General features: G+C 43.5%; 2 protein-coding genes across 2 annotated transcripts; both read right to left on the minus strand.

The window, feature by feature from the left end:
* Positions 1–2,330: 2,330 nt before the first annotated feature.
* NFKBID (NFKB inhibitor delta) lies at positions 2,331–14,166 on the minus strand. Its single transcript, XM_009493815.2, has 8 exons — positions 14,138–14,166; positions 10,756–10,861; positions 10,135–10,281; positions 7,741–7,792; positions 7,168–7,334; positions 6,692–6,808; positions 2,833–2,997; positions 2,331–2,402 (listed from the first exon to the last, which is right to left on the minus strand). Exons 2-8 carry the CDS (start codon positions 10,831–10,833, stop codon positions 2,331–2,333), a joined length of 798 nt encoding a protein of 265 aa, XP_009492090.2. The 5' UTR covers positions 10,834–10,861; positions 14,138–14,166.
* Positions 14,098–24,685, minus strand: POU2AF1 (POU class 2 homeobox associating factor 1). Its single transcript, XM_009493814.1, has 5 exons — positions 24,670–24,685; positions 16,988–17,115; positions 16,223–16,265; positions 15,861–16,132; positions 14,098–14,409 (listed from the first exon to the last, which is right to left on the minus strand). Exons 1-5 carry the CDS (start codon positions 24,683–24,685, stop codon positions 14,098–14,100), a joined length of 771 nt encoding a protein of 256 aa, XP_009492089.1.
* Positions 24,686–25,635: the final 950 nt, after the last annotated feature.

A 25,635-nucleotide genomic window follows, 5' to 3' on the forward strand; every position in this document is an offset into this window, starting at 1 on the left:
CACAGGCCAGGAACTGGCTGGCTTGACAGGGAAAGGGAAAGGTGCTTTACAGGCGTGGGGAAGCAGCAGCCTCCAACTGTCTCGTGGATCCAGTCCAAAGACAATATGAACAGCTTGTTGATTGTGGCTAGCTTCAGAGCAGGCCTCTAATGTATGGGCTTTGGGAAGCTGATGTGCCTGTAGGGAGAACAAATCCTTCCTGGGTTGGTCATGGGATCTTCCCTCTGCAAATCTCATCTATCAACTGAGTAACACAGGCTGCCAGGGTGATGCTTTAAATGAAGCCACATCCATCCCTCCCCAGACCAATATTTTCTCTGATATTCTGGAGATGGTGATGTTTACAGACTACAAGTCACTGATGGCATCGGTCTGTATTAAACATCCAACACTAGGCAGATGAAACAATAAAGACATAAGCCACTCTAGAAAACAGCTCATGTATTTTTTTCACTTGCTGCAAAAGGACTTCTGTCATCTCATAGACATTTCTAGATGGCAACAAGCTTTTTACATTTTCCCTGGTGCATCACATGCCACATGCTGGTCACAGTTTTACAGTTGTTGCTATCAAGTTCAAGAAACAGATATTTTATTGACCATTTTGTCTTGACACACAGTACTAACTCACCAATGCAGTTATCACTCAGTTCAGGGCTTGTTATAACAAAGTATTCTTCAAAGTAAGAAAGCACATGCTTTTGCTGGCCTATGCCCAGATACATGCAAATTTATGCAAACACATGCAAATACATGTCTGCTTTTTTTGTCAGCGGATGTTGGCAGGTTTGTAGATATGATGTAGTGAGAAGCAATAGCAAAACAGAAGAGAGGAGGGCTGAGAAAGTCGAGAAGATCTCTGCATTTCTTAAGAGCTTTTGTTCAAGTCTGCTAAACAGTTGTTTAAACAGTCCAGGTCTGTGAGACTGACAAGTGCTTTAGAAAACCCCATCCCATTGAGTTAGTCCAGTGGGTAATCAAGGAAGTTACAGCAGTGATTTAAGACAGCTGCCCTTCTTCTTATTGCTCAGTCCTGTTAGAAAAAATAACTTGTGCAACATTGAGAAGTCAGTGAACTATAATTCAGAACGTGTACTGAAGATGAGACGCGCTCTGTGAAAGGGTTGTCAAAACATGGCTTTCACTCCCTTCAGGCATCTACCTTCAATCCTATTGACCAGCAGAGACACTGTTGCCAGTTGATTGCACAGCAATTCACAAATCATTTCACAGAAAGAATAAGAATATGTTAAAACGCCCCCTTAGATAAGAATGGGAATAGGAGAACACTTACCACGTTGCACCCTGACCCTGCTCTGTACAGGCCCACATGGCTCAAAGGTTTTCTACCCTGTCCATGCCTAAAAGCTGTTGAAGACCCAAAGGAAGCCTCTGTCTCCTACACAGGCATTAGCTCAGGCGAGGGTTCAGCTCCCCACTCCGAGGTGCTTCCAGAGCCGCTATTTGCCATCCGAGCTGGAGACTTGGACTGGATCAGATGTCTCAAAGAGGAATCCCTTCACTGGGAAGCACTCAGGAGCCACACAAACCTGCAGTGCTGAGAACCTGCCCCATGTACTTGCTCTTACAAGTGTCTGTTTTCTTTTCTTGAGGTGGGGTGAGAGACTGTGGCAATGGACAGCTGCTTCAGCTTTGTTCCACAAAGCACTAAGAAATAGGGTAGCAGCGGTTTGCAGGAACCCTCACTTGGAGCTCTTGAGTTCGGATGTCCTTTCTCTCAGGTGAAATACAGCCACGGATGACTCCTCAGGCTGACTTGACCTCTTCCATCCAGTCTTATCCCTCCCCTCAGGTTCCTGCATTCCCAGGCTAGCGGGAACAATGGAGGTAACTGCACATCACAAAGGCTTCATCATTGCAACAAGTACCTCTGTACAGGACCTAACAAGAGGCACAGTTCGAGTATGTCTTAGAGCAGTATTTCTCAACCTTTTATAGCCACACTACCATCTTGTGTTCCGTCACCACCGTGGGTTTCAGTTGCCACCAAATCAAAGGTTGGCTGTACTTCAGACATCTGCTTATTTCTGTAACAGCCATTTGCTTTGCTCGCCTCCTTGCTTGCAAGCAATGCTTGAGGTTTATTAGTATTCTTTGTTAACAAAATAAAGTTTTCAACCATTTGAAAGCTCATCTTCTGATATCTTACATGCTACTTGTGGTCTGCAGGTTGAGAAACACTATCATCCCCCCTGGTTTAAAGACTCTAGGAAGAGGGACGTGTTGGTTAACCATCCTCACAGTTTTTCTAAGAGGCCTTGTGCAATCAGCAAGCTGAAGTTGAAACCATTCCAGAAATTGCAGACAACCTAGGATCTGGCATTTCGACGGCAGGAAATGAATGCAGATGCAACTTTCCCTTTCTTCAGCAAATGCCTAACCTGCCAAAAAATGTAGAAGTTCATAACGTCCTGTCTGAAACTATGCATGCAGACACCCCAATACATACATACACACACTTATATACATGTATATGTGTAACTAAATACACATAAAAACATATCAGAGACTACAATGAGCTCCAGGAGCCTTTTCATACCTGTAGGCACAAAACCCAATCATCCCTTGAGATTTGCTGCTACTATGAAAGAACTACACTTTGATACCTCCCCAGATGTATTTGGAGTACCAGCTAATGCCTGCTTTCTGCTCCTCAGCTATGGATTTAGTGAAGTGGGGAACCCCCAAGCCCACACCACTGCAATGTCAGACCCATGTCATATGACTTGTCCTCACTATTGCCCTGGTAATGACACACAGCTGTGTTGTGCACAGATGTGTTAAGAAGCAGCAGCAATGTGGATCATGTACCTGATCCCCAGCTTTTCCAGAAGGAGCCATGTGGATTGGCTGATCGTTGTCTAAGTTTCGGATGCTCGGGTCTGCCCCGTGGTCAAGAAGCAACTGGACGATTTCTTTCTGGTTCTTGTCACGAGGCAATGCAGCTGCCATATGCAAAGCTGTGTTGCCATGTGCCTAATGCAGTGGAAGAAGAAAAAGAAGAAGGGGGTGGGGGGGTGGGGGAAGAGAAACTTCCTGATAAGTTGTGCCACCTACTCAGAATTGCCCTGGAAATGGAGACTTGTGAAACAGGAGCTGAAGAAAATTCACACAGTTATTTACCGGGAGGTGAGGGAGAATCCCTGCCTGTTTCTCCCATGTATGGCTGCTCATGCAGGAGATTTGTGGATTTAGATTCTTCTCTCTGATAGAGCACTACAAATTGGGGGGCTTTGATGCTTTAGGTACAGCTAACAAATAGTCCTGTATCAGCAACATTCCTACTCACTCTGCAACCCCCTGCTAAACTGTACCCTCATGTAAGCAGAGACCTGATGAGTTACTTGAAAAAGAGGAGGAGAGAGGCCATGTAACATGCATATTTATCCAGGAGAAACAAAAGGAACTATTTCACTGGGAAACATTTAAGTCAGTCTAAGGGACTCAAAACACATTATGCTGTGTTACCCATCACACATGGGCCGTGCAAGGAACAGCAATAGCAGACCCATTTGTGCTCCACACATCTCCATTACTCCCTTTACAATCACTTGCAAGTGCCAGAAAGTTGCAAAGAGACCTTGACACAAGCGAAAGCCAGACCCAATAGTGCATAGGTTATACACAAGGCTCAGAATGATCTCTTGGATACCAGGAGTCTTTGACTGTGCAAGTCCTCCCAGGTCACAAAACTCATGGCATTAAAAAGAGGTGCTTTGAAAGGTACCAAGCTGTCCTGGTGGTCCAGCTGAGCCAGAGGTCCAGCAGCCCATGTCCCTCGGTGACTTTGTGTACCGTGGACCAAACGGGGCTGCCGGTGGCTTGGCCCTGCAGCAGACGAAACAAGTCGTGCCAGGCTCCAAACCTTCTCCTTGCTTCTGCCCAGAGGGCTGAAGGCAGTGCTTGGCTTCACTTCCATGGCGCTGCCATTGAGCGGAGTCCAGAGGTCGAGGGCCCACTGCAGCCGACACCGGCTCTGGCTCTCGCCTAGCAGGGCTCGCCCAGGCAGGACACACGGACGTTGTCGGGAAGCCACAGGGGGGCGCGGGACGGAGCGCGCCGCATTTTGTTGCAGAAAAGCTCTGGTACCACCAGACCGTGTAGAAATCGGTGCCCCTGCCTAGTCAGGTATGACTGGTAACGGTTTTAAATGAGAAAAACCTAATAAGCAAATGCATAAAGCAAGGTATTTTTAGTCTGCAAGAAGTCTCATTTAGGCAGCTGTCTATTTTTGCTCTCGGAAACAGTCATACATTAGTCATGAACTTGGAATAGTTGGACACAAATCGCAACTTGCATTACTATTCCAGTTGTTCAAAGGAATGCATATGACTTTCAGGTCCTGTTTACCACTGAGACATAAGGAACTTCGAAGCACAAAAGAAAATAGCAAAGTCTTAACAGCTATTCTCAGACAAGGCATTTTTTACAAGCCCTGAACAAACAGGTCCTTGTCAATTTTACCATCCCATGGAGTCTAGGGATAGTTACAAGCTCTTTACAGGGCTTCTCATTAAAACGGAAACATCTGCATTTGTTTGCTGCATCCCTGTGGCAGGAACACTTCATAGCTTCCAAATCTGGGCATAGGGCTAAGAAAACAAGGCAATCCGACAACGCCTGATCTTGAAGCCTCCCACTGATTTTAATAGGGCTTATGCGAGACAATGGTCCAGAGCACCAATATGCAGTCTCTAGGAATCTTTCAGGTGAAAAATACCTCAAAGGCCTCAACGCTTTTCTTATTGTGAAACCCACAAGGAAATGGATTTGGAATGAGACAACCACAGCAAGTAGTGGGTGAGCCAGGGAAGCCAAAACATGAACTCCAGCATTCCTGTTTTCTTGTCTTCTTCATACTTGGAAAAGCCAGGATGGGTATCAGACAACCTTGCTGTCATATTGCTCACTGCCCCAGACAGCTCACCAATAAGACTGAAGACTCCAAGTGATCCTATCACAGTAGGAAGCTCTCACAGGATTGTGATCAAGAGACAACAGCAGACTCCCATGGACAAGCTATCACCTGCTTAATAGGTCTTAAAAGATATAGAAAGAATGCAGTGAAAAGGCAGTGTAAAGCCCTTCACTGTACAAAAAGGCAGAAACTCAGTGTTATTACCCACATGCGCAAAGCAAAACATGTTTCCTCCAGTCCAACAGAAATCTGTAGGGGAAAAATCTATGAAGCTGCCCAGTATCTGCTTCCCAAGTGAGCAACTGTTTTGATTAAAAACATTCAATTCCTTTCTGATGGACACAAGCATGGGGATACTTTAGGGAGTACAAGCAATGCTAAGAGACTGAAGCTGTTGAAATGAAAAGCTAATGCGCTGACCCTCTCAAAACAGAGAGCCCTAGCCTTGTCCTCCCCTCCCTCTGTCCTTTCCTGCTCAAGGGTACCCTTCTGCAGAAGCACCCAGAATCACCCACTTAGTCCTTCTGAGAGGGGGCAGCTAGTCAAGAGCCAAAGCTCTGACTGATGGTCTAGAGCAATTTCTCAGCTAAGGCACAGGAATGTCAGGATTTTTGCTTAGGAGGATGGGTGAAACTGATACATCTGCAAGATAGTGTCACTGCTTGGTATCTGCTCTGAGGTGAAGTATGGGCCAGCAAAGGGATTAGTGACACAACAGCAGTACTCGGAAGGTTTCTAGCTTGCTTTATGCAACCTAGGAATGGCTGTGCCTCCAGAAACCCTGCGCTGAGGAACCAATGTTAGCAAAACTTCAGCTCGGTAAGCAGGGTTGTACAGAGTGCCTAAAGCAGGGTCTCAAGCCCTCAGCATCAGAGGTGGTCTACTTGCCACAGTGCCGATGCTCCCGCATGCTGAGCAAGGATGCTGCCTTGCTTCAAAGAGCTGGTTTCCCCATGCTTCACCTGCCTGGCAATGTCAGCCACTGGTTCACTGCATGAAGCATGTGTCTGTCTTCTGTTATTGCTCCTGGCAGCTGTTAGGGTTTGGTAGGCCCTGCAAATATTTTGATTCTCCAGGCTTAAACTTGCAGGCAGTCATCACAATAACCAGTTTGTACCCAGGCACAAACAGAGCCAGAAGACTTGCAAATAACATTTAAGGCAGAAAGAGTTACCATCTCCCTTAACTGAAATAGGAGCTTTATCCTTCTATGGGTGGCATGTTTGACAGGAGAGATTACTTGATACGTGCCTGCCCTAAACTGCTGTCTTTCAGTATTACGTTGCTTCCAACAGCAAACCATTGCATCATTGCAGATCCGTTTTCTCAATCTTCAGCTTAATGTAATAAAGTTCATGTTCCTCCTCAAGTAACCGCTTCCCACGTCCTTCCTCTTCCCGGGTTATCTCTCTCTCTCACTCTGTCAGCTTCTGCCTGCTGGGAGAGGGGCCTGTGTTTCACGATACAACTCAGAGTTCAAGCCAGGCACTGCTTTCCGGGTGAGGTGTCTATTTACTGGAAAATGCAGTTTCAGATTAAAAAAAAAGTTCAGATTCACAAACTGTTGCTCTTTCCCTCCAGAAAAAAACATGCGTGGGAAGAGAATAACTGGTTTCTGCAGGACTCCACAGATGTCCTGATGCCTCTGTCTGCATGCAGCCTCCCACCACAGCAGAGCTCTCACACTGCTCTCAGCATCTCCTCTGTCCATGGATGTACACACAAATCCTGTCCACTCACGGCCTGACTCACCTTGTTGTTTACAAAGTCCTTGGACTTGAAAGCATTCAGCTCCAAGAAGTATCTGAGCAGGGAGATGTTCCCATCCTGGACTGTGTAATGAAGAACTGTCTTGTTGCTTTTCACATCCTATTTAAAACCAGAAAACCAAACAAAATAAGAAATGTTCTGCAGAACAACCTGAAGATATTATATAAACCCATCGGAGAAAAGTCCAGGCCATCTCTACAGTTAAGGCGGAGCACCTCCTTCCCTTCAGCTGGCCCTCTTACTGTTCTGTGTTTGCTCCAGGCTGCAAGAAAGTAACTCCAAAAGGCAGCAACTAACTTTGCAACCAGTCACTTGAAAAGGGAACAGGCTTGGTCCTTCTGTCAGTAGTTCATTCCTGCTCCAATTCTATAGTTTGAGCATAGCACAGATGTCAGGCAGGGCAGGGGAGAGTTCCCATACAGCCAAACAGCATACAGATAACTGAGCTGATCCCTTACCCGGCTGTAGATGGAGGCTCCTGTCTGCACCAGGAGGTGGATACAGGACTCCAGCTCTTCGCTCTGCTGCTGAAGATCTTTCTGCTGCTCTTCCGTCAACGTCTGGCAACCCTGCTCTCGGAGCAGGGCATTGTGGGCCAGAACAGCACAGTGGAGTGGGGTATGGCCTGGAAAACCAAGTACAGGAGGAAGTCAACAGTCCCAATGAAGCTATTGATGCACAGAGAGGAAGCAAGGGCTGGTGGGGAGAGCGTATGCATCTCTGCACGTGTTGTTAAGGCATAAGCCCTCTCTGGTTTCAAAAGTACCATACTGGCTGTATAAACACTTCATGGGGCACTCCAGCATGTGCTCAGTTCCAGTTGTGCATTGAATTGCCATTGAATCACCAGCACCATTGAATTCTGTGGGATCTGAGCGCACAGCAACAACTCTCCCCCAGGCGGTTTCTGAGGCCTCTCTGGCCTCCTAGCATACCATCAAATACCAGTGAGCATCAGCCAGTAAAATTGCCAATAAAGTTTTTCATTTTTTCTTAATACCACTATAAAATATTTGTACAAAGGGTTTTACCTTCAAAATCCTTCATTTCTAAATCAAGAGGGAAACCTAGTGACAGTATAACCTAGAAGCAACAGAGAAATGGGAAATTTTAGTTCAGCAGAATACTGTCCAAGCCAAAATCAGTCAAAACTAACAAAATTTAGAAACAAACAATCAAATAATTATCATTTAACTACAAACTAAACCCTTATTTGATACCAGATTTCAGTGCTGTGAATCTATTTCCTAACAGGGACATTCAGGGTTACACAAGATGATCATGTTCCCTAGTTTCCTAAACCCCACGTAAGTATAGTATCCTATTAGAGTCTCAGTTCAGAACAGTAAAATTAAGTCACTGCCCCAGTTCAAGAGTGCTAGCCTCCTCACTTTCACCCTGGATTACGCAAAGGCACCAATAACACCATTTCATATTTATTCTGAGTTATTCTTGGCAAGGATAAATGAAAATCTCTTCTCCTTGACATGTACAGCCAAACTTTATTACCTAAAAGTTTGCTGACACTGGAAATTGTCAGAATGGATTTATTTACTTTTTGTTTTTAATGTGCAGCAGCTGTGCAGCAGTGTGATAGGTGAAAACCACAGCTTGTTGCAATGGCTGCAGCAATGAGGATGCAGAGCCTATAAATGGCATGAAACAGTGGTCTGGAGATGAGCATTGCTTGGATTTAGCAGAGAGTAAAAGCTCTAAAATTCTTTAGCCTAAGAAAATTATAGATTTGATGTGATGCAGCCAAGTAGCTCCTTGTCTATATTATTATATAATGCATTTTTTTCTCTTGATTGAATAAAGCAAGTTGTTCACATCACAGTATCTTGGCTGAGAATTTTTGCAGTGCAGTGGCTCATCCAGAACCCCACCAGGTTAGATAAGGTGCAGGACAGAATCCTTATGCTGAAAGATTATCCAGAATGGTTAGGGCTTGTGCTCTCTTTTCATAACAATAATATAATATATACAGATCAAATATTGACAAGTAGCTCTGAGCTGCCTGATGATTAGAGATTAGATGTTTAAGCCATTAGAAAAAACAATTAAAATAAACAACCAACCAACCAAACCATAAAGCATTTCTTGGCCTTGACCGCACCAAGAAGAAAGCCTGTGTGCGTTTTCCTTTTTTATGTCAAGGGGGGGAAAACCAAAGCCAAAACAAAAGACAAAACACAAACCACCCCAAGGCAATCTTGGAGGCTTTGTTGGAATCGTGAGGATGTAAAACACTTTTCCCCACTGAACGAAACACCTGTTTTCCAAAGAACTCGCAATGTTACACATTAACTGCCTGCTCATGACGTAACCCAGGGCGTGTGCAGGGCAGAGGTAATGAATACTGGAGATGGACAGCCAGCATGCCAGGTACCCCCTGGCACTTCCACTGACACATCCCTCATCCTCAGAGGACACTGTGCCCTGCCCGCGGGTAAACTCATCAGCAGCCATCCTGCTGCAATGAAACTCTGCACTGGAGCTGCCCATACTCAGTCCTGAGATGAATCAAGGAAGGCATGTTTTATTGATTCCATTTCATGGCAATAGCTAAGCATTTAAGAGACACGTTCCAGTATGCTTATCTCTGCTATATAATCCCTTCCAAAAAATTCCCACAGTGTCTTTTCTAACGTGCTAATTTGCTCTTCAGGGCTGTTAGTGTCTAGCTGGCACACAACTTAGATGTAGACCCTGTCTACAGAAAGATCTGTGAAGAAATAGGGAAGCAAATATCTGGATATCTGGTCATATAAGTCATGAAAGATCTAGTAGATTCTGGCCATACAGGATTGTCTAGTTTCTCTCACATCCTGGAAAAATCTTCTCGATGCATCTTGGTTTGGCATAAAATCTGAAAAAAGTGTCTCATTTTGAAGGCTGTGGCTGTGCTGGCTCTGTCTGCAGGGTCAACATCTGCTCTCTCTTCAGCTGGCTTGAGTCTGGACAAAATTTATGGCTCCCATCTGGATGACACTAACATCCAGGAGGGGGCTTCACACTGGTATTGTTGCTCCCTTTCCTCACACCCCAAAGCTGCCTGCAGCTTCTGGGGAACCCCCTTCAACGCAGCCATCAGTACAACACTGGGGGCTCAAGCCAGAGCAAGTCCACTCTGCCAGGCCTGCCATCAGCAGATTTAGAGCTACAATCTGCAGAATTTCTTTTCCCCACAGATACACTAAAATCATTTCCTCTGTTACAGGAGGCTGATGTTAGCTGCAAGTATAGTCCTAAAAGAGGAATAACCTGGAAAGTCAATTCCTAACACAATGGAAAAGGAGACTTTGGTCAGTCTTCATTACTTACTGACATCTTGCCTTCCGAGACAGTTATTTAAAAACACCAGTACTGAAACTTTATTGTAGGTTTATATAACTAGCAATTAAAACCATAAAAGCTTTTCCTACCTGAAGAACTTGGGCATACCCATATGTTGCAGCAAGATGTAAAGCTGACTGCCCTTTGTTGTCTACAGCATTGACATCTGCTCCTGTCTGGATCAAATCATAGACAATAGCTGGCTGCCTGGCAGTGACGGCCACCAGCAGAGGAGTCTGAAAATAGCAGCAGAGCAGATAAAATATGAGAGTCTAGAAGCAGATACTATCATAAAACAAGGAATGGGGAAAGGCAGTCTGGTATCTAGAATCCCAAGGATTGTGGTGCACAAACCAAAGACAGCTCACAGACAGATTTTGAATCCCACATATTAGGACCCGTGGCATCGTGAGATGGGGAGCATTTGGCCTCAGAGACTACTGCCAACATACACATATTTTCTTTGACCAGTCTTGTCTTAGATCACCCTATGAACCATGGGCTGAAGAGAGAAAAAAGCTCATTCTCATCCCACCTAATTTTAGGATCCTGCCAGAGGCACCTGAACAAGGCATATCAATGTCCAAGGCTTCCTTTGCAGTAACAGAGAGACAGAGCTGGATTTTTCAGGGCATCAGTTGCTCTCAGTTATGCAAAGCCCATGCCCATCCCAAACACCGCTGTTTGCAGGAGAAAGTGGTCTGTATTACCTTTCCTCTGTGTTCCTTGGCATCAAGTCTTCGCAGCAATTTCATGCGCTCTGCAGCTGCCAATGTATACGCCCTCATACCTTTAGCTGCATAAATATGTAGAATTCTAAGACAGTAAATAAAGACACTGATCACTGCTTGGCCATGAACCACCCTGGGAGTAAACAGTTTTACAGGGTAGCATAGCCACTTTGGGAGTTTTATACCCACTGTTCCACTAAACCATGCCATAAGCCCCAAAGGGCTTGACCTTGAAAGTACCCGCTCCCATGGAAAGGGCTTCCTACCTCAAAGTAACTGCGGCTTTCAAGAACCCTCAGCACTCCTGAACTTTGACATGCTGTCTCCTTTCCACTTCAGCACTTTCTTTCATGTGAGATTCGCCCTTGTGCTGGGAGGTATCCAAGTCCTTCACAAAGCCTAGTGTTGGGGCCATATCGTGTATGTACCATATCGTACATATGTATCACTTGTTGGGGTGATATGGCCTTGTATGCATTGGTGATATCTTACCATCCAGGGTAATAAACAGCCTCTTCTAAATGGTGTATTTGTAAACAGCCTGTTAAGCTCTACTTCTTTATCAAAATTACTGGTGAGAGGGACCTCAAGTCCTTATCTTGTTGATAAGAGAGAGTTGTCACAACCCATAGCACTTATGGGCTTGCTGGTGATGTGGCCCTTAGCGACAGGGAAAACACTTCACTGCTTCACTTTGGTTGCCTGGCTCTGTGGCTGGAGCTGGAGAGAATTACACAGAGCTACTCGCCACTTCCATTTCCCCAGGTCCTGTTTGCAAGGGTGCCAGGCATGCACAGGTAGCTTTGCAATTCCCCTTTGCACAGGAGGAGACCATCCTACAGGCAGTTGTACCAGCCTATGGGTGTTTGTTTCACTCCAGACAGCAACATTCGATACTTTTTAGTTAGAAGGTGGTAGGCAGTCATTTCTTTCCTCAGGTAATTTTGTACCCCAGAGCCACACCTTGCGATTTCAGGAATTAGAAATGCAACTTTATGGCTAGTCTGATCTTCAGTCAAGCTCAGCATTAGCTGTGGCAGCACACCCACACATCCCCAGGGATGTCAACAGAGGATAATAGCGATTGAACTAACATCTGAACTGCAAGACTACTTCTGTGAGTCAGGACTGCTTGAGTAAACAGTGCCTCCAGGCCATATTTAGATCATGGAGTTCCTCCTTAGGCTGCCTTAATGTGAAAAATTAGCAGAAAGTCTAACAGCTAATCTGTGGTTCTAGTCTGTACGTATATTATTGAACTAATTGATTGCTAAACCAATGCTGGGTTACCCTTTTGGATAGGAAATAAAACACTCTAGGCATATGAAAGTTACTGTAGATCTTTATTGAAAAAGATTTTGTCTTTTTCTAGCCAGAACAACCCAGAAAGAAATTCTGAAACAGTTCATCGTTGTTTTATATTCACACACAGAATTTACATACATTGGAGTGAAAGAAATTTAAAAGCAATCTTAGCAACCACAGGCTTGATTCACAACTGCATTATCCCAGTTTTACCTACTGAATGTCTCTGTACTTATAAAACTGGAGTAAGCAGTGGTGAACTAAGCTCCTTCTAATTAATTTCTTTGCTGGGTTTTTCTGCAAATGTAAGCCACTAATTTCAATGCACCTGAACTACTGCTATTTGCAAACGACTTTATGATCACTTACATGATCTATTGCTTATGTCTTCCAGATTGTCAATATTAAATAACAAAATATGCTTTGAAAGTCCTCAAGACTTTCAACCTGAGCTTGCAAACCTCACTCAGGCATAAACTGTAAGGTCACTTGAAAAATTGCCTGGGTGGCAACTTGACACCAGGTAATACACAGTGCAATAAATTATTTTGCAGTTAGTCTTGCAAATAATAAAATCAACCAAGGATCCTGGGCTTTAGAAAGCAGAAAAACCCAGAGAAATTGTGTTCACCAGCCAAGAGTCCCTTGTTTATTAAGAAAACAATAAACAGAGTTAGAAGGGGATATACCTCCTGCAAATATATTTGCCTGTGGCATGGCACTCCTGAACATCAACAGTAATATTTACAGTTGCATCAGAGGAAAAAGTAAAGCTACTCATTCTCCAGGAAAGAAAATCAGAAAGCTATAAAGAAAATGTGTGCACCTGTGGGCCTGGGAGACTACAGCACAGAGAAACTTTCCATAGCAGTAAGGCACAAGAGAGGTCACTGAGGTTCCCTGGCTCAGCACGACATCACCGACTTCACACTCAAATGCTACAGAACAAATGAAAGTATTGCCAGCTAATAGTAATGCCATGAATTCCTTGGTAGACTGAAGTCCAGATTTTGGAAGACCCTGTCTTCTCAATGATCTCCTGATATAGGGTCATGTCTTGCAATCCTGACTCAGGCAAAACTCCCGATGACTTCAGTGGGACCAGGATCTGTCCATTGGTAGAACATGCAGCATTACCAGCCAGCCACAAAATCAGCCCCCCATCTCGAAGGTGGATATTTGAGAGTCCAAAACCATTCTGCAGCTGAAAGACCATGACTCCAAACCACTGTCCCACACCTACATGGCTGTCTTCCAATAGCAGACAAGGTGAGACCTCCAAGTTACACCTTTGTGTGAACTCAAATGTCTCGTCTAGGCTACTTTGCATTGCTCTGTAAATAGGGATGTCTGACTGCATGGGCATTTAGTTCAGCTGTATTGATTTCTTTTGTCTTCAGGCTAATGCACCTACCTGCACCAGTAGAACAAAATTACACTTTACATTTTCCTATTTTCCAAAGGAGCAGTTCAATTTAGGAAAGAAAAATGTCAACTTAGGCCCCAAAAGTGTTAAAACACTATAAACAGTGGCCTAGATCAGGTAGAGGTTCCTCCATGGACAGGGCAAAGACACACACACAAGGCATTTACACTGAGCTATGGAAAGCAGTCCTACTGAACTAGGTCTTGCCAATATTTAGAGGCAAATGTACCCTCACCAAACAGTACAGTTGGCCATGGCTGCACTATAGTATGACAATTTGAGACCATGCCCTATGTCTGAGGATGAAAGTCACCTCGTGCTGATGCTGCGCACAAGAACTATGCAGTATCAAAAGCCTGCCTGGGAGAGGTAGCAGGAACTGTAACAGCAGAGAAATCTTGTGCCGGGCCCCAGGACAAAGCAAGTTTCACACAACACACAAGTCATGGTGTGCTAGAGGTGGACACTAAAATCACAAGTAAAGTTCCCACCCCCACCCCCCCCCAGCCTGCTTTTCCTCTGTACTCAAAACTCACTGTGGTGCCAGGTGGAGTATTGAGTAGGCGAGGACCAGGCCCCAGATGTGCAACTTAAAGCCCTTCAACAGAGAGAGCATGGTTTAAAACATACGTATCATTGTCTTCATCTTCTAGAAGCAGCTTCTCAATGGGCAGCGTGCCGATGACTCGTCTGGCATCCTCCAGCTCCTGCGGGGCTGGCTCAGGAATAGAGATGGGCAAGGGTACAAACTGTGGCCCGGAAAGCGTGGAAGAAGCTGGCTGGTACTGCAAAGTGGAGGCTGGCAGTGCAGAGAGTGGCTGTGCCCACGGAAAGTATGTAAGAGGTGGCTGCTGATCCGTCACCTCGAGCTGAGGCACTACAGCAGGGGTGGTGCTTCGGGGCTGTTAAAATAGAAGAGAAATAAAACAAAATAAAACAATTGGCCAGGTGGGGCAGGGGGAGGACACAAAACAGACTAAGGATGCTCAGTCTCACTTTTAACATCCCTTTTCCTGTCTCTCTGGGTGAAGCGTTATACTGAGTGTGACAGTTTTCCCACGCTGGCTCCCATGAGAGCGGTGGCTGTGGGTGTCCCAGGTGCTTGCTGCCAGTAGCTCACACTCATGTCAAGTTCCCTCTAGCTTTCTGTTCCCACTCCCACCCTCTGTAAGCCCATGAGACAGTTACACCCTGTGCTGAAAACTGCCGCCTTTGACAGTCTCTCTTGCAAGTTGAATGCATGGGCACAACTTTGCTGCCACAAGGCTGAAGGCAGTTTATTCTGGCCTCTGCAACAGTCCATCCTGAGCAGCCCCTGGCAGCCAAGGCAGAGCCACATTTGAAAGGATAGCCCTTCCTCACCAGTGAAGGCCACAGGATGCAGGCATGGTCCCGTGCTGATTTGGAGTGTCCGTTTCAGCAGCTGAACCGAAACGTTAAAAGGAAAATAAGCTGCTTGAGTTCAGTTGAAACAGAGTTCTCTGCCCTTCTCCTCTAAGGAAGAACAAATCATCGTGGGCCAGCCAAACTTATTTTGTCCAGCCTGAAACCAAATATTCTGCCATGTTTACATGCTATTTTGGCCTTGCTCTTCCATCTTTAAATAGCAATTTTTGAGAAATTTATTGCCAAGTCATTCTTCCTGCTTCACCTGGTAGATGTGTTTCCTGGAATCCCATTCACTCTTTTTTTTTTTTTTTCTTTTTAAAGTTTGGAATTAAATAGTGAAGAATCCCCTGGTTACTGCCCAGATCCCTGGTGGGACCGTGTCCTAAGTACTTGTCCGGACAACAGAATTTATTGACTATAATGTGCATCCACCCAGTGAACTACTTTAATCCTGCTTCCTCAGGTATTCCAGATCCAAGCCGAAGAACAGCTCCTGAAGTTGGAAGTGATGACAACAGTAAATGTGTAACATTTCCTATTATTATCCTTGAGCTGCAAACAGTATTCTACTGTAAATAACTGTTCATGGACTTGAACAAACTCAGGGCAATGTCAGCCCTGCTGCTGACTCGATGAGAGATGACTCATTGCCCAGGACAACAGCGAAGAACAGTGTATGTGTTAATAACGTGGAAAGTCTGGAGGAGTGCAGAAAGCTAGGGAAATGGCAGTGAAGTATGCTTGATTTCAGTGCAACCACAACTTTTTGTCCTGCTCAAACCATACTAATGACCAGCACAGTGCAGACAGGGCCAGTGCTAGAACAACTACGTGGCATGGATGCAAAGACACACAACATTATAGTAATTAAATAAATTATACTAATTACATCCAGCACTCCCCATGGTCCTTGCTAGAAGGTGGGGAATGTGCTGTCATTTATACCTAGGTATTTTTGACTTACTGCAAAATTGGTGATGAGCGGTTGAGAAGTATAAGTCAGAACAGATGAAGGTCCAACCAGTGTGTAACTGGGACACACAGGCTGAACATACATATCTGCTGTGTATGGACAGCTGACTGCTTCGTGGGACACATAATCAGGGTAAGTGGTCCACTGAGTTAAAGGCTGTAAGGATGTGGGAGAGGGCTGAGAGATCCAGCCAGAACAGAGTGCTCCTTCATCTGTGACAGGCAATCCAGAGGCAGCAACATCCATATCAATGCAAGGCTGGCCTAAAAAACAGGAGAGGATTAAAGCGCAGTTCAGCATAGCCTTCCCTGCAGCAAGGCTGACAAACACTTAGGAAGTCAGGGAAACATTACCCATTGGTGAATAAGAAGGAAGTGGCTGATGGGGCAAAACAACCTAGAAGAGAGAAGAAAAATATCCAGGGATTAAGACCATAAGCATTAAATTCAATCCCCTTTGAGAAGCACTGAGGGACATTGCATATTAGCTATTATCAGCTGATTATCAGCTACTACTTTAATGTCAGTACCTGAATGTTCCCACCTGCCTCTACAGAAGGCCCAGGACAACTGAACCTGGCAGCCAGTACACATAACCCCATCCCTGTTCACGGGCCTAGCCAAAGTCCATGTGTCCCTTCAGCTCAAGGGGGCCAAAAAATGGTATTTAAACCTTGTGTTGCAGAGGGAACTCCTCTTCAGAGAGGAGCCAGTCAATCTATTTCCACCTGGGAGGACAAATAGAGGTAGGATGAAACTAAGAAGCAGATAGCCAAGGATGGCTCTGGTTGATCTCTTTTTGTGCTCTTCAACAAGCTGCTTAACTTCCAAGCCACTTTCTAGGAGTTAGAGCCTGACAAGCGCAAAGCACTTTCACCCTTCCACCCTTCCATTAAGTCAATGGCGACTGAAGGTGCTCAGCATTCTAAAGGTACTCCACCTAAAGTAAAGATATATTTAATGGTATCTCCAGGTAACAAGAGGCTGTGTTGCCTTCAAAATGCTTTAGAGATGCAAAGATTTCTTTCGTTGCCAAAGTATTGCCAGCTGGTGCCAGGGCTGGTCAATCATTTAGCTACTCAGGAAGAATTTTCCGCCTGTGTTTGTTTTTTCTCTTACCGCTGTAGCTGCTGTTGCACTGGCATTATGAACATTTCCCCGTTTCCTTTTCAATAGCTCCTTCACTGGCTCTTTGACACGGACACCTTGATAGGGGCGAGGCTGTGGCTGCTGTTCTGGAGCAGAAGCTGAGGAAAAAAAATTGCAGGCGACATTTACTTTCCTTTCCTGCCATTTGCACAGAGCCAAAATCCCCATGGCAGCCTGCTTGTCTGCAGGCTGTACTAGTCAACGTGGCTGGACTCGGGACTCATAAACATTTTCTTCCTTAGCTAACGATGTCTTTTGCCCCATACGTGATGTCAGATGGCATAGGCCTTCTTTCTACCTCTGCTGCTTGGATGCTGGGATCACACAGATGGATCATGAGGACAACCTAACCTGAAATAAGTATGCTTGCAATTCCCTCCAGCTGTCAAGTAGACACGGTAATACCGAGAAACTCAGCCCCTTTCTTTTTTTTGCAAAAGAGCATTCATACATAATTCACAGCATGAGAGCTTGTGCAGGCCTTGCAGCCGGGATGGTCTGGAAGCCAGGGCTGGCGCTTTCCCTGCCACGCTGGCAGGTGTTTTTATGGTCTGCAGAAGCCCTGTCCTACCAGGCACAGGGTGTAACGAGCACGTTTTGTTGAATAAATAGGCATATTGCTCTAGGCATTTATGAAAACCAGGGGGGATGTAGTACAAGAGTAAACAGGTTGCTGCTGTTACGCAGAGGATAATACTCCATTCCTAAAAGCAATGGCTAGCAACAGATCTCCATCTCCCTATGGGGATATATTTTATACACATGTGAAATAAGAGTAGTAGTGGTGAGCCACACACTCTGAAGGGAGGTGAAAAAGGGCATCCCTCTTCAAAACTTACCAACTACTACCAACCAAGGTGGACAAAAAACAAAAATAGAGAGAGGCAACAAACAAACATTGGCTTTCCTCAAACTGTCTCTAGACTAAAACTTTCATTCTGCTGCCGTCAATAAGGTTTCAGCATGTTAACTGCGATGTTCTATTTTTTTTTCTCCTTAATCCCTGACCCTGAAATTCTGTTTTCTTTAGGCTTATGACAAAAATAGCGTGTTTATTTTATTCCTCCTGACTTCACTTGTGTGTATCTGCTTTATGCTGCTTCAGTGCCACTGATGTGCAGCGCAGCAATTTACACCCACCTGAAGGACAAATCAGACTGAGTATATCAAACAGGCATATAATACAAATTGGTTAGTAGATATCTAGTCTACGACATAATTGCTGGCAAGGTAGATATATAAAAAAGTAGAGATTAGATATTCAAGAGAAATATGTTATATTCAGCACTTAGACGCAAGCTATAAATGGAAGCCAAATTAGAAAAGTATCCTCATTTGGAAAGCCATTTAACTTATCACTAGTTTGATATGCGTACGTCATCACTTTTGAGAACAGGCAGGTATACTTACGTGCCATCCTGGACCAGAGTCACGTTTCTGTGCCAAACAGAGCTTTGCTCATAGCCTGGCCACCAGGTTTACAACTTGGTGAGCTGGGACGTGACACAGCTTTGCGGACAGTTATATTGACAACAAATCTCAGAGCTTATACCATAAACTCTGATCCATTTTGAAAAGTAAAGCTTACAGCCAGCTAAAAAGGCCTATCACAAAGCCTTGTGACAAGTGAAAGTAGAGGAAGCACAGTTCTTCAGAAGCCGGTATTTTCAGCCCATATTTTACATGAGGGATTTGGAGGCAATTGATAGCAGAAGGAAACCATAGGATATCAAAGCTCAGGGAGGCCCGATATTTGTAAAGTCACTAATAGCAGTAGTGACTACCTGCCCCTTTTTACTGCACTTTGATTTGTAAATACGCTAATCGGTAAGTTTCCATTTCTAAAGATCACAACTGGCCTTGGTTTTATAAAGTACAGGTGGATACCCAGCTCAAATCTTAAACTTGGAATATTATTCCACCCGGGAAGCATTTATTCAGATGTACATTCTGTGCTTCACATCACAGAACAAGATGAATCCTTTGACGTCTGATCATCTATCCCAGATACATGCAATTATATGCACACTGAAATGTTCCTCTTACCCCTTTTGGGGTGTGTGGGGGGAGACTGAGTCTAAATATGGACACTGTAAGTCAGCCTCAAAAAATATTGAACAGAATAAACATCTCTGCTTTAATTTCTTTTAAAAAAATGAAATACTACTTTCCTTTCAACTTTGCTCTACCATTGACTTTTTCTGACTCACTATGTACCATTTAATCATGAAATCTTGATTGGCCATTACAAATACTTTTGCTACCAGACAGCACTACACTTATGTGTTGGACTGTTGTCTTTGTTACCTTTACGCATATTGGGAAAATACTTTGCTTTAAAATAGTAGCTGAAGAAAAGATGATTTTTCAGCCTTTGCCTGATCTACGTTTGCTTTCTGTGGACTCACTTTGTGGGACTTTAGATTGGGTTAGTTGCATTCTCATGAATTCCGTGGTTTTGGAAATGCAGTTTACGAAGAGAATGAAGGTCACTTTAATTCCACATACAAGCATCTGCAAGGGCTTTTAATACAGTTCACATTTTGCTTTTTAAATTTCATTGCTATTAATTTATCTGAGTGCAAACAATAGACAGTGCTACCAAGTGCTGTGGTATGAGCTGTACTGAGAACTCTGAAAAGAGGCTGAATAGTAGACAGGAGGTCTGAAATAAAGACCATCCCAAAGGTGCTTTCTTGGTCTTATAAGAGATTTATTTACATTTGGAAATTATTTATTTGTACTTTACTGAAAAGCTCTTTCAGAGTCAGACATTGCTGCTGTTCTTTATGCTGTGTGAAAACATCAGCTCCGCCAAAGCAAATATGAGCTCTGCTATAGACTGTATGAGAGGCAGATCTGTACCTCTTGGGTAGTATCTTATCCCTGAGTCATCACATTGATTTCAAAGGACCTCCTTGCAGAATTAGGGTGGGGAAGGATGGCAGTTTCAGGCTCCAGGTTTGGGGGATGGGAAAGAAGAAATTTACTGTAAAAGCTGACAAATATACCTATTCAGAGTTTCCGGTGTAAGCAGAGTAACCAAAAAAAAAAAAAAAAAAAAAAAAAAGAGAAAAAAGAAAAAAAAAAAAGAAAAAAAAAAAAAGAAAAAAACCCCAAAGTCTGCAGAACATATTTCGGTTCCCCCAAGCTGACCTCCAGAAATAAAAATAATGCTAGCACAGCTGCTTTTCCACTGTTCAAGTGTGTACCACGTCTGAACATTACAGATGAACCACAGCAAAATCACTTTTGGCTTCAGTGTACAATTCCTCATAAAGCAAAAGAAATATGATCATTTAAAAATAAAAGCATTTTGAGAAATAATAACAATTAAAAAAATCCTTGTAAAGGAAGTACCTGGATTTACTAGTCTCCCAACTCCTTGTACCAGGGTTGTCTTAAACTATGAAGCCTGCTTTGGATCAAGTTTCAATTATATTTTTATTTAAGTCACGAGCTGCAAATGCACCGAGGTCTGCATGCCCAAATTCCATTCAAACAAATAAAAGGAACAGCAGTGTGTGTGCTCCAGTGCCCACTGTGTTCTGGCTTATCTCATACAATTCAAGGATCACAGAAGAGCCACATGCTGTTCCTCAGTAGGCTCTGGATCTTGATTTGCAACTGCTCTCTGAAGCTGGAGCAGTATGAAGCATCCGAAGTCAAGAAAGAAGAGAAAGAATCTAACCCAACCAGTAGGAAGCTTTGCAATAGTTTCCATGTGTAAATATATTTTAGCTCATTGCAATGCATTTGTCAGGCTGCCTTACAAATCCATGGTGTGTGTATATGCTCAGGGTCCTTTCCATCAATGTTATCACTTACTGTATTTGTTGAATGTTGACAAAAGCCTAGCACAAACCTTGAAGACTTTTAAGTAATCTTTCAAAGTGGCTGGATAACACAACAGCACATGAAAAGGTACCAAATGCAGCAGTCCCACTAGCTCTAAGTATCAAGCAACAACAGAAGAAAGTCCATAATGATCTTTGATTTCAGACTGCTCTGCAACTCAGCCTGAAAGTGTCCAGATTGCACAGACAAGTTTGAAGTTGCCAATTTCAGTGGACTCTGGATGAAGATTTGACAACTCCATTAGTGTTGCTGTTAAGGTCAACACACTCATCTCTCTACACTGGTTATCCCTCTGCCAATTGGTTTGCACCTAGGAAAAAATACAGTTTTTCCTGCTGAGTCCAAGTTGTGCTGAACATAGCAGGCATAGACAATGGGGATCTTGCTGTTTACTTTTGGGGAGCAGCTCCAACCCCAACTCGTGGGCTGAGAAGAGCTTCAGGAACATGCTTCACAAGACCCCTTGCCCAAGGCAAGGCAAAACACTGAGCAGACTCCCGTGTTGGGTGGTAGTCCTATAAACCCTGGCCTTCAGTTGTTTGTGCTTTGGAGGACCTAACTGGCAGATATCCACAACATCTAGTGCAACAGTCAACAGTATCCCATTTATGCATGATATTTGTCATCCCCAGATTTTTGTCAATACAGTATCTATATGCAGATACAGTCTTTTTAAAGATACCTGCTTCTTAATGACATCCATGAAATGCTGGTCTGAGTAAAAGATCAGACAGGGAAAGCATACCAAGACATTGCCAAACAATTAAACCAAGCAACTTCAACATATATCTTCCTCTACATTTTTATTTAAACATTGCTGAAATTGGAGGGAAGATAATGGCAAAACAGCTGTTGGAAGACTGCAAGTATTGAAGCGTGACAAGTTTCAGATCACTAAACTTCGTATTAGCAACACTGGCCTTCACACACACATGAACTTCAGATCAGTTTAAACCTTCATCCTTTCAAACAAGTCTGAACAATTTCCCATCAGGCCGATTTTCAGTTTGAAATACTGTGCTAATCTTTAAGGGTTTGCATGACTACCTGCCTGCAACAGCAAATGACACACTTGTCACTGTTTCAGAAGATTTACTGTTTCTTTACTCACACAGTGACATGTGATAAGCTTATCAATTGATCAGCGTTACCAGTGCAAATATTTTTCTCTTTTCTTCTTTCACCTCCAGTATAGTAAAAAATTGAAAAGAAACACAATAGAAAACTTTTTCTTATTTGCAGTAACTCCAAAAAGCAAACAGTAACTCTTGAATAACAAGAAAAATTTAGATTTTAGTTAACAAATTAGTGAGTTTCTGGCTTGGATATTGAAGACCAAATTACATTAGGCAGCTACTGACATTTTTATCATACATAGGGAACTTTGGCTAATAAAAAGAAAAAAGTGACTTATCTTTGTATACACTACTTGGATGCTTAGACTCTAATCAAAATCTTTTTACAATAAGACATCAATGCCCATTTAGCAAGGGACTAAATATTTCATCATGGTTGTCTGCATTGTACATTGACTTCAGATACAGAACCCTTCAAAAATACAGTTTTAAAAGTGTTAAAGCTAGTATTATTATTTCAGGTCTGTTGCTGCTTTGGTAATGAATCATGATCAGAGCTGACATCAGAACTGAAAAGGCTGCTTTTGTGATATTGATAATGTTCTGCAGTACATCATGGATCACCGTGAAAAGCACTTTGCTAAAGTGCTCTTAACGCCTAAGGCAGACAACCCTTCGTATGAAAGTTATTTAATCAGCTCCCCTTCTATTTACGTCCAGCCTACATAACCATCTGTAGTAGTGGATCAGCAAGGAAAGGCAGGGAAATCTAAGTCCAATTCTTAGCTCTGCCAGGATCCCTGTAGAAAGTTGAGGGAAGGGTCACTCAATTGGTTGATCTCCAAAGTTATTTGCCTGCCCAGGGATAAGTGCTTTAACAGAACTGTCAAAAGCACTTTTCAGTGGTCTTAGAAATCCCTGCAAAGGAGGATCTGCAGTCCTTTGGCAGCTAGATTCCCCTTGAAAACTCAGAACTTTACAAATTTATACAACCAGGAGACAAACTTCCTTATTCTTTTTGGCTTGCTTTTGTTTGTCCCACTCTTATGAAAACAACCTGCCAGTCCCCACAGGGCTATTTAGGTGGTGCTGGAAAGGTAATCCAGCTGCGGCCATTCTCTTGGCAACAGCCAGAGCTTGGATGCTTTGACTCTAATAACACCACCAGTACTCATTTATGCAAGGCAGTAAGTAGTGTAATATTTGTTCAGGTCTCTGTGCTCCCTCAAGCATAGCCATTCAGCTGGAGGCTTAATGTGCATTGCAGAATGAGGGTTCCCCTATCACAACCAGAGATGATAAGCCCTGTCCTTATTTGCTGGCTAATTACACAGTTTCCCTCAATATGTTACTAAGAGTGAAAAAAAGGAGTGATCTTTCTTTGTCTCTGCTTTGTGGTAAGTCCAGGGCAGGGAAACAAAGCACTGAAATTCATTTAACTGTCCAAGATCCCAGATAGGAACGTGACAGGGAGTCACTCAGGAGAAAGGTTCTTCATTTCAGCTTCATCCCTAGCCTTCAGCATCCTCCAGGGTGCATCCCTTTTTTAACTGATCAAGGGTGAGACACTCTGAAGTGACCCATCTGCAACTCATGCCCTTGGAAATAAAAATCAGTTATTTCTACCGAGATCCATCTTAGCGAGTTGTGTTGGTGGTAACAGGCTTGGGTGGCTCGTAAGTACCAGGTCCCTGGTACCTGGCCTAAATGGACTAATACAGACCTGACTAATACCTTCTCTGGCTGGCTCCAAAAATGAATAACCTGCCATACTGTGCTCAGACACAAGATCATGTATACAGTGTTGCCAAATAAATCATGAAACAATTCAGAAAATGTTTATCTGTGTTCCATTTGGCTATTGCTCGCTTCATTATCTTGTCAATAGCCTTTCCAGCTAAAAATACGTCTCAAGGCCCCAGGTTTGCATGTCAAGGCCCATTTGAAGGACTAAACATGCAGCTCTTTTTGTGCATCTGACACATCTCATATCTCCTTTGAAGTGTTACCACTGTTTTTTGTAGACAACCCTGACAAGGAAAACTGGACTGGAGTGGATTATTGTCTGTTTGTTGCACTATGGGTGGGTATTTCAATAAAGATTTAGTTAAATGCAAAGCACTAAGCAAACATCTGGGCAGAGAATCTGCTCTGCAATAAACAGAAGAATTCAGAGCATGAGCAAAAGAGTCGAGTGATGGTTCATTGCTCAGCATAAGGAAATGAACTCAGGAGGGTTCTGAGCATAATTAAATCAATAGACTAAATATTTCACTTGCTTACCAACAATTTAGCACAGCACTTGACTGGGTCTCGTTCTGTTCTCTTACATAGCACTATAACTACCAAAGGCAGTGAAACATATTAGTTTGACAGTAGTATAGTTCAAAATTATGCCCAATATTTTCATTTTCAGGTGTTTATCTGCAGCTGGAAGATTGCCAAGAATTAAATTAACCTTGGATTCTAGCAGATTCATGTGCTCTTGTACCCTGCCTGCGCCATTTTTGGGGACACAGTATGCTTACGACTACTGTCCTTTTAAAAAAGGTCTCCTTCACACTTCCAGATGACCTAAGTGAGTGGAAGCCAGGAGAGAACTGTGCAGAACCTACATTCTATTCCAACACAAGGAAGGTGTTGCAGATTGTCAAATAAAATGTTAACTTTGTATTTTTCCACCTGGAGAGAAACAAAATCAATGGGAGGTCTGACGACGCTTGGGAAACAACATAAAAGGCTGGCTAGTATTCCCTGCTGCTTTGATCACTCTAACAGAAAAAAAAAAAGGGGGGCGGGGGGGCAGCTTCCAAGTGCCAAATAAGATTTGGATGCATTGGCCATGTAGTGGTGAGGGCTACTAAAAATTATCTGTTTCAGAACAAGAGAACCTCTGCTACAAAGGGGAAGCTGAGATAGACAGAAAGTGTCTTAACCATAAGTCTCACCCGCATGTCCTAATTCCTCCCAGCCCATAATACTCTTTCCATTTTAGTAATGCAAGCTTTCCATTTAATTGCTTATGTGGTCATTCGTAGAGCCTGACACCTGCTTTGTAAAGCATGGATGGGCTCAACTTTCATGCTATCCATCTTTCCCAGTGGGGTTTTACCAAAATTACAATTCACAAGGTGCAGCATATCACAGTTTCACCTCTCAGTCTCAATATCTGATACTTTCAGAAAAGCTGTATAGAGCCCCACATCTGTTGTGGGCAGAAAAGGCTTTATGCACTTAAAAAGCATTTGGGAAGAGGTTTTCAAAGGTGCAAATTCACATATCTTGCTTGCATGGGAATCCAAGCAGTCAGTGGAACAACTAAATAGCTGAATGTCTGCCTTATGCGCAGAAGTCCCATTGAACTGCAACACGAGTTGAGTGTCCAAAGCATTTTGACCTAGCCAAAAGCATCACATAAATGTGAAAGTCTTGCAGAATTTCAATCTGCTTGCATACCCTCTCATAACAGAAACCATTTGCATGAAAGGTACGTTCATTTTGTTTTCAAAATACAACATGAGGTAACTATCTGCATAAAGACATGTAAGAGGAAAGTAGCTGGTGTTGCCCATTAGAAATTTCCCATCCCTGAAGGGTTGCCAGGCTGCAGAATGGGTCTGCTTCCATTCAGCAGAATCCTGCCAAAAGCTGGGAAGCCCCGACCAGTCACTTCGCTTCTGCCGT

This window comes from Pelecanus crispus, chromosome 19 (assembly GCF_030463565.1).
Source record: "Pelecanus crispus isolate bPelCri1 chromosome 19, bPelCri1.pri, whole genome shotgun sequence".
NCBI classification, from domain to species: domain Eukaryota; kingdom Metazoa; phylum Chordata; class Aves; order Pelecaniformes; family Pelecanidae; genus Pelecanus; species Pelecanus crispus.